Source organism: Antechinus flavipes, chromosome 1 (assembly GCF_016432865.1).
Source record: "Antechinus flavipes isolate AdamAnt ecotype Samford, QLD, Australia chromosome 1, AdamAnt_v2, whole genome shotgun sequence".
Classification (NCBI taxonomy): domain Eukaryota; kingdom Metazoa; phylum Chordata; class Mammalia; order Dasyuromorphia; family Dasyuridae; genus Antechinus; species Antechinus flavipes.
The window spans coordinates 703,734,529-703,747,186 of record NC_067398.1 but is presented as its reverse complement, the minus strand read 5'-3'; the positions used below and the strand labels follow the sequence as shown (position 1 = coordinate 703,747,186).

At 40.5% G+C, this 12,658-nt stretch overlaps 1 protein-coding gene across 1 annotated transcript in view; it reads left to right on the top strand.

Annotated features, from left to right (window-relative positions):
- Positions 1 to 5,073: 5,073 nt before the first annotated feature.
- Positions 5,074 to 12,658, top strand: part of WSB2 (WD repeat and SOCS box containing 2) — a 29,047-nt gene continuing 21,462 nt past the window's right edge. The window contains exon 1 of the mRNA XM_051972875.1: positions 5,074 to 5,249. Coding sequence (XP_051828835.1) covers positions 5,210 to 5,249 — 40 coding nt within the window. The 5' untranslated portion in view covers positions 5,074 to 5,209. The remainder of the gene's footprint in view (positions 5,250 to 12,658) is intronic.

Sequence of the window (12,658 nt, the reverse complement as noted above, 5' to 3'; positions counted from 1 at the left end):
CAGATAATATTTCACATTCTCTTCCCTGACCAGTACTTGCCTAATGGGAGAAAAATGAGAAATCGGTCTTAATTTTGGTAAAGGATAGATAGATGTTAAATTAATTGAGCCTGTCTTCAGTTACTGTATTAAATCATAGTTTATTTAAGAAAAGCCTTTTTCCCTTCCACCCCCTAAAAATGTATTCTTTTGTCCATCACACACTCTCCCTTTTAGACGATAGTCTATTCAAATTGAGAAGTGGATTGCTTATTTAAGATTAATTAGATTATTAAAAATATTATTAATATCTCTGGGAGATACTGTTGATATCTGTCGCTGTTCAGTTGTATTAGATTCTTCATGATCCCATTTGGGGTTTCTTGGCAAAGATATTAGAACAGTTTGACATTTCCTTCTCCAGTTCATTTTACAGATGAGGAAACTGAGACATACAGAGTTAAGTGACTTGCCCAGGGTCACACAGCAAGTAAGTGTCTGGGGTCACATTTGAATTCAGGTCTTCCTGACTCCAGGCTCTATCCACTTCACTGTTTAGCTGTCTTCTTGTAAATAAGAGGGATGGAAGACAGAGGTATGCAGACCTGATTAGACAACTCAACTAACTGAATTCTGGATTTGTGAATTATCCATTGTCCTCTTTCTGTAGCAGAATTTCTTTCCCTTCTAATCTTTATTTTATCTCCTCAGACACTACTCATTTCCTTTTGGTTGTATTTCCTTCCCTTCTGCTTATCAATCTTTAATTCAACCCTCATTTTCATTTTCTAAAGTGCTGTTTAATCAATCAATTAAGAAATACTTATTAAAATCTACTATAGATTAGGCATCTGGCTAGATGTGCTAAACACTGGTGATATAAAACAAATGAAATAACCTTTACTCGTATTCTCATTTTTTGATTGTTGATCCCCATGCAATTTCCCATCCTCCCACCTCAGTTCCTCCCTTCATCAGTTTCTAGGATTTCAGGTTTAACTTAGATTTTTAACTTAGATCTGGAAATGATCTTGTAGGTCATCAGGTACAACCCCCATTTTGCAGATGAGAAAACAGGCTCAGAAAAGTAATCTGATGAATCTAATATCACATGGGCATTAAGAAGTAGAGCTAAAGTTTGAAATTAGACCTTCTGACTCCTAATCATGTGCTTTTATCATGGTGGTAGATTGTTGTTTTTTTTTGTTGTTGTTTGTTTGTTTGTTTTTTAATTTTATTTTTTCCTATTCTGAATTTAACACCAAACAATACAAACATCAAATAAAACGAACGCTTCCATGTGCAGAGTCAAACAGGTGAGGATTATTTATGAAACTTAGAGTTTTAACAGACAACTAACTTTTCCTTTTAAGTATAATTCATTATGCAACTTTCAAAGCTGTCCTCGTTTTTTTTTCCTAGTCTTTCTTCTGTTTTTTTCTGTTCACTTTAAAAATCCATCAGTGACCTTCCTATTCCTTTTTCTTTTCTTCCCCCCCCCCCCCCTTTGGCAATCCTATCAATAATCCTCACACTTCTCTCCAGCCCATACATGAAAAGGGAAAAATGAGAGTTTTGTAATAAAATTATCTAATCAAGCAAAACAGATTCTCACACGGACTGTCTAAAAATGAATGTATCTCCGTCTCTACTTTGAGTCCACTATCACTCTGTCAGGAGGCAGGTGGCAGGTTCATCAACTAGTCCTTTGAAATTTTTGGTCATTGCGTTGATCAAAAGACTTAATTCTTTTAAAGTCGGTTTTTCATTACATTGATGTGATTACTATGTAAATTATTTTACTTTTTCTGCTGACTTCATTCTTCATCAATTCATATATTTTCCCAGGTTTCTAAATATGTTGATTATTTCCTATGGTGCTATAATATTTTATTACATTTCGTTTTTCAGTCATATCAGTCATGACCCTCTTTGGGTTTTTCTTGGTAAAGATACTGGAATGGTTTGCCATTTTAAGGAAACTGAGGCAAACAGGGTGAAATAATTTACCTAGGGTCACACAGCTAGTAAGCATCTGAATTATAAATGATAATTTATTTAGCCCTCCCCTAATAAATGGGCATCCCCTTAGTTTTCAGTCCTTTATTACAAAATGAGTCATTTTTTTTCTCTCTTTCTCTGATCTCTTTGGAGTAAAATTCTAATACTAGTGTCACTAGGTCAAAGGGTTTGCACAGTTTAATAGCTTATTGGATGTAGTTCCAAATTGCTTTCCAGAATGGCTGGACCACTTCCCAGATCCACCAACAGTGCATTAGCACTTAGGGGATCAGCCTCATGTAGACTTGAGTTTTGTTTTAAGATAAAGGAGCAAGTACATTCTAGCCAGGCATATGTCCATAGCCTCTAGTTCTCTCATAGCATTTCCTGCAAAAGCAGAGAGAAACCATGAATAGACTATTTGACCTAAAGGACCTGAGTTCAGATTTGGGCTTTGCCATTTTTTACCTCGGTAGAGACTGATTTAACCTCTCTGAGTCTGTTTTTTCAACTACAAAATGATTAGGGAGTCTCTGAGATCTCTTCCAAGTAAGTCTAAGGATCTTACTGCTATCTATCATTTATTATGTGATCTTCTGAGAGTCACTGAATCTCTCAGCAAAATGGAGATTCACTAGATCATCTTTAAAGTTTTTTCTAATTCTTATATTTTTCATTTTATGCCCCACCCCTATGCCTTCTACTGCAATGACTTTATAGCTTAAATTTTATTCCTAGCAACATCTATTTCTCCTATTCCAAGTCCTAGCTTGACCTTAACATACTTATCTCTACCCTGATGCATTATTACGCACTTACTGTGAGCCAAGCCCTTGTAATACAAAAATGGGATAAACAAGACAGCTTTTGTGTCAAGGGACTGATTTTCCAATTGGGGGAAACCACACAGAAAAGAAAGCTTAGGTGAAGATGAGCTGGAGAAAGACATGGAAATCCTAAGAATACAGGATGGACAAATGACAAGAACCAGGAGTAATTAAGTCAGGTAAATAGGTAAGATGACAGTGCTCTGGGACAAAAGGAAGTAGAAACCGGGCAGATGACAAAATCTGCTAGTCTGCCATCTATTTCATCAAAATTATATTGAGTGCAAGCAATAAAGCAGCCCAGATGAGGTTTAGGAGGCCCCTGTTGAAAGAGGGAGTAAGAGGGAATCTTCTATTCCTTAGTGCTTATTTCCCCTGCTCAGTTTCTTGATACCAGTCCCCGCATTTCTCTATAGTAATTATCCCTCATTTCTTATCCCCCCCCCTCTCTCTCCATTTTTTCTCTGTTCTCATATCTTTATCTCAATAATACCCCAATCTCTGGCTCTCTTTTTCCTTCATCTAAGCTCTTCAATTTTGATATGTCCCATTTCTCTTCTATTTCCCATCTTCCATTTCTTTTAGGGCCCATTATTTCTATATCTATATTATCTTACTCCCATTGGATTAACTATTGGATGATTCCTAGATCTATATATCCAGCCCTAGTCTTTCTCCGGAGCTGCCTTTTGAACTTTTCAGAATGGACATTTCATAGGAATCTCAAACTCAACACATAGAAAACAAAACTCACTCTCTATAGTCTCAAACCTCCCCCTCTTCCAAGCATTCCTATTATTAAATACATTACATCCTGTCAATCACGCAAGCCCTGGAACTTCATTTATATTCCCTCCAACTATCCATCTTGTGGCCAGGTCTTGTGGTTTCTACTAGGTTACATTCTAATTGTGGGGAAAATGATAGTAATTTAGTGCAAACAAAATGCATACACGGTAGATAGAGACTAATCTCAGAAAAGAAGGTTCTAGAAGTAGATCTGAGGAAGTCATTTGCTATCTGCTTCTGTTTCTTTATCTGTAAAATGAGAATAATAATAATAGCATCAACTTCCCAAGGTTGCTGTGAGGAACAAATGAGATATTTGCAAAGTGCTTTGCAAAACTTAAAGGACTACAGATTCTAGCTATCACCATTAATAATATTATCTCTCATATTTGTCCCTTTCTCTCTGACTGCCTTTAGTTCACACTCTCATCAATTCTCTGACTGTGATGTCTCTGTCTCTGTCCCAAACTCCTTTTTCCAATCCATTCTCAATCTAGCTGTCTAAATGATTTTCCTAAAGTGCACTTTGATCTTGCCACCCTCTCACACAAGAAACCCCATTAGCTCCCATTTACCCCTGGCTGAGAATGATAAGGATAGGTAGCATCTATATAGCTCTTTAGGCTGTGCAGACCCCTTTGCCAATATCTTATTTGATCTTCACAGCTACCTTGGGAGGTAAACGCTATTATTTTCATTTTACAGATTGGGAAACTGAGGCAGATAGAGGTTAAATGACTTTTTCAAGGTCACTCCTTTCTGGAATTTTCCTCCATCTACTATGGGTTTATCTTTTTTGCTCCCAGTTATCATTTTTCTGCCCAATAAGAATAAGTTTTTTTGAGGGGAAGGGACTATTTTTGTTTTAATTTGTATCTCTAGGACGTGTAAATAAATAATAGGTGCCTGGCAAGTGCTGAATGGTGATTACTGCATAGAACACAGTAAATGCATAATAAATATTTGCGGAATGATTTTCTATCCAATTGTATGGTGCCTCCAGTTCATCAGCTCCTCTCTTACTCTCAACTCCTCTTACTTCATTCTGGCCCATCCCTCGCCCCGCTCCCTACAGCCCAGCCCCTTATCAGTAGTCCTCACCTGCTCCGCCCTGGCTCGTGCCTCAACTCTCGCCCCGCCCCCTCGCCTCCGCTTTTGATCTTGCTGGCTCCGCCTCGCCCACACACCCCTTAGCCCCGCCCCTCGGCTTCAAACCGCACTCCGACCCCACCCCTTTCTCACGCGCCGCCCCCTCACTCGGAGCTTTTACTCTTCTGCCCTACCCATTTCCCCGCCCCTTCACCCCCGCGCTCCCTCTCTGGCCCCGCCTTCCATCCTTACGCCCCAGCCAACCCCGCCCCGTTCCCCCCCTCCCCCCCCCAGACACTGCCGGAAGGAGGCGTCGTCCTCGTGCCCGCCCCGCGCCACGTGACGGGAAGCAGCTGATGGCCGCTCCCGGAGGCGGGAGGGGCGGCGGGGCCGTGAGCGGGAGCGGAGCCGGCGGGCGGGGAGCGCCCGGCCGGGGTCGCCGCACCATGAGGGGCCGCCCGCGCTAAGCAGGATCTGGGGCGGAGGAGCAGCGGCGGCCCGCCCGGCGCCAGCCCCGCGGCCTCATGGAGGCCAGGCCCGGCGCGGGTGGCGCGGAGGCCGGAGGTGAGAGGCGGCGGGCCGGGGTCCGGGGGCGCCGTCCTTCCGGGGAGCACGCCCAGGCTCCTCCCATCTCCCCCACGTCGTGTCCCCTCCCTCCGCCCGCCTCCCCTTCCCCAAATCCTGTGTACCCCAGTATCCTCCTTGACGTGCGTGTAATAGCTCCCCAGTAACCTTCACTGTCCCCTTCCTGCCCTCTTATAAGGACTCCAGTGGCCCCAGTATCCCCCTGCCCTGTTGTGTGCACCCCGGTCACCTCTCGTCACTGGTCAAACCTCAGTTTCTTCTATTTCAGGATTATCCAAGTTACCTCCTTGATGCTCCCCTTCTCCCTGGGTCTTTGTTCCCCTCGGGGCAGTCATGGCTAACAACCTCCCTGCTTTATTGAGTGGCCCCCAGTAACTGCCTCTTGCACCCCAGACTTCTCCAATAGCTTCTTCCCCTACTTCTTCCCTTTCTGGATGGGGCAGATTGCCCCCTTGAATTCCCTCCTTCCCCTGCACCTCTTCCTAGGGTCCCTGGCTTCCTCCGTGCTCTGCCTACTTGCTCTCCCCAAAATCCTTCCTCTTCTAGGCAGTGTCCCCAACCCCGGGTTTTCTCTCCCCTTACTCTGCTGTGCAGGCTCTGAAAGCCCGTACACCCCCAGACATAAATCGCCTTTCTAATGCCCTTTCCCGATAGTCTGTTTTTTTGTCCACAGGATGAGGACTTGTATGGGGTGAGGAACTAATCACCTCCCTCCCCCCCCTTCTGCCCCATGCAGGTCTTGGGGGGTCCTCTGACACCCCTGCCCAGGTCCTTGTGCCCTTTTGTGACTCAACACGACAAGAACGGGGTTCTAGGTCTCTCCTCTCTTAAGTGGCATCCTCCTTCCTCTTCATCAGCCTCATCCTCTACATTCCCTCCTAGCCAATTAACCCTCCCTCCCTTCTCAGCATTGATGTAAGGAAGAACCTCCTCTTTAAAAGTCATCCAGAAGGGCATTAAGGTCCTGGGGGAGGTTTCCTCTCCTTCGCTGTTTAATCCGAGGCTGGATGCAACTGGTGATAAAATAGTCTCCAACTCTGGACATTCAGTGATCTCCAGCCCTCAGAGGTCACTGATCCAACCCCCTTATTTCACAGATGAGGAAACGGGCCCAGAGGGGAGGAGTGACCTGGCCAGGGTCACATGGGTGGTCTTTTAACACTTTACCTGCTGGTTCAGTTCACCTTTCAGTATCTTTCCCAGAATGTACTCCTTCCCTCACCTTCAGTTTTCAGCCTTCTAATCTCTAGTGTCTTGGGCACTCCTGAGAGCTGTCATTCCTGCTTCTTCAAATCATCTTCAGAGGTCCAGCCTCGAATCTGTGATCCTCAACTTTACACAGGGGAAATATATCGCTAACAGCTGATATTTTTGTAGCTTGTCTCCTTTGCACTCAGTTGTCCTGTGAGATGATACCCCTCATGGTATATGTGAGACTAATCTTTTCATCCTTCTTTTACCCATGGATAAACAGGTCCAGAAGTGAAATTAGAGAGATGGGATTTAGACCAAGTACAGGGGACTATTTCTACCAATCACTCTGAATTTTAACGTCCTTTCAAGCCTCTGTTCACTTTCAGTAGCTGTTTGTTCTCAGCTCCTCATATCTTCGTTCTAATACCTTCTTTCCAAGATCTTGTTCTCGATATTTTCACCCACAGCCCACTGGGGTGGTGGCTCTGGTTGGGTTGAGATGCAGCTCTTTCGCTGTTAAGTAATTTCCTTCCTTCCCCCCACCCAAAAACCAAAACCAAATCAAACAACCTGGCATCTTGTTTCTCACATCTGTTGATCAGATTTCCCCCAGAGGTTTGGTGGATGCCCGAGTAACCCTACCACCTGCATTCTATCCCCAGCTTTTCCACTGACTGCTTTCTCCAGGGAAACCCTTGAGACTGACTCAGAAAATGTGGCGATGGGAGGTGGTCATGGGAATGAATTTTCTAGTTCCTGTAAATCCAAATGAGGAAGATAGGGTGTGTTCCTCCTTTAATCTTTTCTAGTTCATGATTCGTCCCTTCTCCCTTTTGGAATTTGTTCAAATGAGAAAGTTAGCAGCATAGAACCTGGTCATTCCTTTTGTATCATGCATGTTCAGGGTATGTCTTAAGAGAATTGGCTACTTGCTGATCAGATGATTTGATGTTATGTTTAGTGTCAAATAAATACGCCTGATGATTTTCCCATGTAAGTGGCTTATCCTCAGAATGGGAAGACTTGCACCTTGGTCTTCTAGTTCTTGAGTCATCTAATCTAGTGCCTTCATATTCAATAGATGAATTAAAAAGCATTGCTGAGCTTGTTACACAAGTTTTACCCTAAGGGTAAAATTCAAAAAGGTAGTAAATTGCTCATCTTGGATTCAAACCTAGATATCTCTCTCTCTCTCTCTCTCTCTCTCTCTCTCTCTCTCTCTCTCTTTCTTTCTCTCTCTTTCTCTCTCTCTCTCTCTCTCTCTCTCTCTCTCTCTCTCTCTCTCTCTCTCTTTTTTTTTTTTTTTTTTTTTTTAAATAACTTTTTATTGACAGAACCCATGCCAGGGTAATTTTTTACAACATTATCCCTTGCACTCACTTCTGTTCCTATTTTTCCCCTCCCTCCCTCCACCCCCTCCCCCAGATGGCAAGCAGTCCTATACATGTTAAATAGGTTACAGTATATCCTAGATACAATATATGTGTACAGAACCGAACAGTTCTCTTGTTGCACAGGAAGATTTGGATTCAGAAGGTATAAATAACCCGGGAAGAAAAACAAAAAAATATTCATTTCCCAGTGTTCTTTCTTTGGGTGTAGCTGTTTCTGTCCATCTTTGATCAGTTGAAACTGAATTAGATCTCTTTATTGAAGAGATTCATATCCATCAGAATACATCCTCATACAGTATTGTTGTGAAGGTATATATAATGATCTCCTGGTTCTGCTCATTTCACTTAGCATCACTTCATGTAAGTCTCGCCAGTCCTCTCTGTATTCATCCCGCTAGTCATTTCTTACAGAACAATAATATTCCATAACGTTCATATACCATAATTTACTCAACCATTCTCCAATTGATGGGCATCCATTCATTTTCCAGCTTCTAGCCACTACAAACAGGACTGCCAACATTTTGGCACATACAGGTCCCTTTCCCTTCTTTAGTATCTCTTTGGGGTATAAGCCCAGTAGCAGCACTGCTGGATCAAAGGGGATGCACAGTTTGATAATTTTTTGAGCATAGTTCCAAATTGCTCTCCAGAATGGCTGGATATGTTCATAATTCCACCAACAATGTATCAGTGTCCCTGTTTTCCCACATCCCCTCCTACAGTCCGCATTATCTTTCCCTGTCATTCTAGCCAATCTGACAGGTGTGTAGTGGTATCTCAGAGTTGTCTTAATTTGCATTTCTGATTGATAATGATTTGGAGCATATTTTCATATGGCTAGAAATAGTTTTAATTTCTTCGTCTGAGAATTGTCTGTTCATATCCTTTGACCATTTATCAATTGGAGAATGGCTTGATTTCTTATAGAGTCAATTCTCTATATATTTTGGAAATGAATCCTGTATCAGAACCTTTGACTGTAAAAATGTTTTCCCAGTTTATTGTTTCCCTTCTAACCTTGTCTTCATTTGTTTTGTTTGTACAAAAACTTTTCAATTTGATATAATCAAAATTTTCTATGTGGTGGTCAGTAGTGATTTCTAATTCTTCTTTGGTCATAAATTCCTTCCTCTTCCACAGGTCTGAGAGGTAAACTATCTTATGCTCTTCTAATTTGTTTATAATCTCATTCTTTATGTCTAGGTCATAAACCCATTTTGACCTTATCTTGGTGTACGGTGTTAAATATGGGTCAGTGCCTAGTTTCTGCCATACTAATTTCCAATTTTCCCAGCAATTTTTGTCAAATAATGCGTTCTTATCCCCAAAACTGGGGTCTTTGGGTTTGTCAAACACTAGATTATTAAAGTTATTGGCTGTTTTGTCCTTTGAACCTAACCTATTCCATTGATCAACTAGTCTATTTCTTAGCCAATACCAGATGGTTTTAGTAACTGCTGCTTTATAATATAATTTTAGGTCTGGTACAGCTAGGCCACCTTCATTTGATTTTTTTTTTCATTTAATTCCCTTGAAATTCTTGACCTTTTGTTTTTCCATATGTGTGGATTAGAAGCCATTAATAAAAAAAAGACTGGATAGATCTCTAGAAGCAAAGCAAAGTTTATTATACATTCTCCCACGAGAATCTGGTGTCTCACCCATTGAGCAGACAACAGAAGGGAGGAAGCACTGTAGGGGGTAGGGTCAAGGCTTTTAATCCCTAACGCAAATTTCCCCTCCCACCACTGACCCTCATCTTTATTGGCTGAGGATCTTCCATTCTAAACACATGAACTACCCAAGAAATTGAACTTGACCAATAAGTACACAGTTGCCCATATTTGGTCGAAATAGGGAGGATAACAAGAAGGGGGCTTAAGTATGCCCTTAGGGGGATAACAGGGAGGAGACTTTAAGTATGTCCTTAGGAGGATGGCAGGGAGAAGACTTTAAGTATGCCCTTGACTTAATGCTTAAAGTCCTTCAGGCCTACTCAAACTTTGAAATAGATGAAGCCTTACTCGATTTTCACAACTGTCTTGAAAGATCTCACCTTATCTCGTTCACATATGAACTTATTTTTTCTAGATCATCAAAATAGTTTTTTGGGAGTCTCATTGGTATAGTGCTAAATAAATAGATTAGTTTAGGTAGTATTGTCATCTTTATTAAATATGCTCATCCAATCCAAGAGCATTTAATCTTTTTCCAGTTGGTTAGATCAGACTTAATTTGTGTGGAAAGTGTTTTGTTCATAAAGTTTCTGATTTTCCCTTGGCAGATAGATTCTTAAATATTTTATACAATCGGTAGTTACTTTAAATGGAATTTCTCTTTGTAACTCTAACTGTTGGGTTTTGTTAGTGATATATAAGAATGCTGATGACTTATGTGGCAAACCTAGATCTCTTGACACTAAATCCCTCCAGGCTTTTACTGTTGCCCTAGCATTGCTGTAGAGAAGACTAGATTTTCCACATACAAAGGATAATCCTTGTGCTTGTCAGTCACAATACCTCATGCAGTTTGAATAAATTGATATCATTTTTGATTGGTCCAGAAACTCAGAGCTTGCAAGTAGATAATCTTGTTTGGGGGAAGAAAGATACAGATGAATTGATCTTTATGACTATAAACCATGAACACTTCATTGAAACATGATTGGTTAAGATGAGAGATTCAGAAGAAAATAGAACTTATAAATTGGTTCTCTGGCTCCTTTTCAGGATTGAAGATCTCTCCAGAGAACTTTTATTCATGTAGATTGTTATATTTATTGGTATTCACCACATCAGAAAAACAAAAGTCTTATGAAAATCTATATTTGGCTTTACATATCCTCTGAAAGTGTTTTTGGGGACCCCCAGAAGTCCTTGGATCATACTATTAGAATTGTTATGCTATTTAGTTAGTCATTCAGGCTGGAAACATAATTTAGTGGTGGCAGCATTATTCCAGAATATTTTGTTACTCTAATGAAAATAATGATTGAACTAGATAAGAGTTCAGGTTTTTAGGGGAAGGAAGAAGAATTCTCAAGACTTATGTGCTTCTAGGTGGTTTGATTAAAAATAGAGATTACAGTAAATTTATTTTTCAATCAGTGCATTTTCCCTGGGGTGTTGTTGCTTTTTAATATGGGAAATAGCATTTTCTTTGTTTGCTGAAATAGATAGGTATTTAGGGAAATATGTGATAGCAGTTTTGCTAGCCTTCATATCTGGGTCATCTGATGGTTTCTTTTTTATTTAATACTTAACTGATGACACTTTTTATAAAGAAATTTTTTGTCCTGGCCCTTAATATAAGATTCAGGCAGATAGGATGTTGCATTTAACAGCTTCTCTTTAAATTTCTTTCTCCTTTTTAAAATACATTTTTATTGAAGTCACTTTTTAAAAAATTACCATGATCACCATAATTCTCTCCAGATTCCTTTTCCCTCATAGGGAATCATCTCATAACAGATTTTATTTTTAAAGACAAAAAAGGGAGAAAAGAACAAATCTGACCAAAATATTGGAAAGTACTGAAAATATATGCAAATTGTTCCAATCATAACTTTCCACCTCTACTAGGATGGGAGTAAGGGTGTTCATATATCTTTCAAGTTATGTTATTCTTTTGTAGTTTTGCAACATTCACATTAGATTTTTTTTTCATTTACATTGTTGCCATTGAATATATTTTTTCTTGATTCTTTACACTGTTGACTTTTTTTATATCAATTCATATAAATCTTTCTATGCTTCTCTGTATTCATCATATATGTCATTTCTCACAACACAGTCATATTCCATTACATTTATTTGCCGTCACAGAAAGTGCTACTATAAATACTTTCGTGTCTGTGGGGACTATCTTTTCATTGACCTTGGTACATAAGTTTTGTGCTGGAATCTCAGAGTCAAAGGGATCCAGAGAGTATGGACATTTTGGTCACATTTTTAGAGAAATTCCAAATTGCTGATTCACAACTCCCATTGATTTTCCCAAAAAAGTGAAACTAGCTTTATAAGAACTTGTTTCTTGTACTATGTCTGGAATTATATACTGTCCTTGATAGACTGTCTCTGTGAGGAGAGTTCTTGGGAGCTTGTGAAGATAACATAAGAGACGCATTCATTTTTCTTTGTAACCAAAAATAAAGATATGGCTAGCAATTTTAACATTATTAACAGCAGTTTGCATTATGAGATTCCTCAAGGTCCTAGAGGACAGTGGACTCTTATTTTGTATCTACCTTAGTGCCTTTATGCTTACATTAGTTCATTTGACCTGATTGTCCACACAGATTCTAGTACTTATTTTTAAGACTGATGCTGACACAGTCTTTCCAAGGAAGGAGATTTTTCAGAATGGTTTCATCAAAGCCAAGGTCCCTTGTTATGCTTATTGTATTTTTAAGTTCTATGATATTGATGCGGGTTGTGGTCCCTTTACAAATTGATTTATTCCTTTCTTTCTGATTCCCAACCCCTCCTAGTTGATGGATTATCAATCCAGGAAGCTAGGACCTTTGATTCACAAATTCTGGTCCCTTTGAATTCCAGTAGACAATCCAGGTCTATCCCAGCCCCCATTCTAATGATCTGCTCAGGTTTCCCAACCCGTACCAAGCAGACGAAGGCCCCACTGAAATCCATCGAGGAGCCAACTTGGGACTCCACCTACGGGCTCCTTTAGCTGAAAATCTCATTACAAAAGAGTTAAGCTGGAATCCTCTTTTTGCAGAGGTTCCAAACATACCAGCCTTACACCTGGCACACCAGGGGTCTCTGTCCACTGGAATCC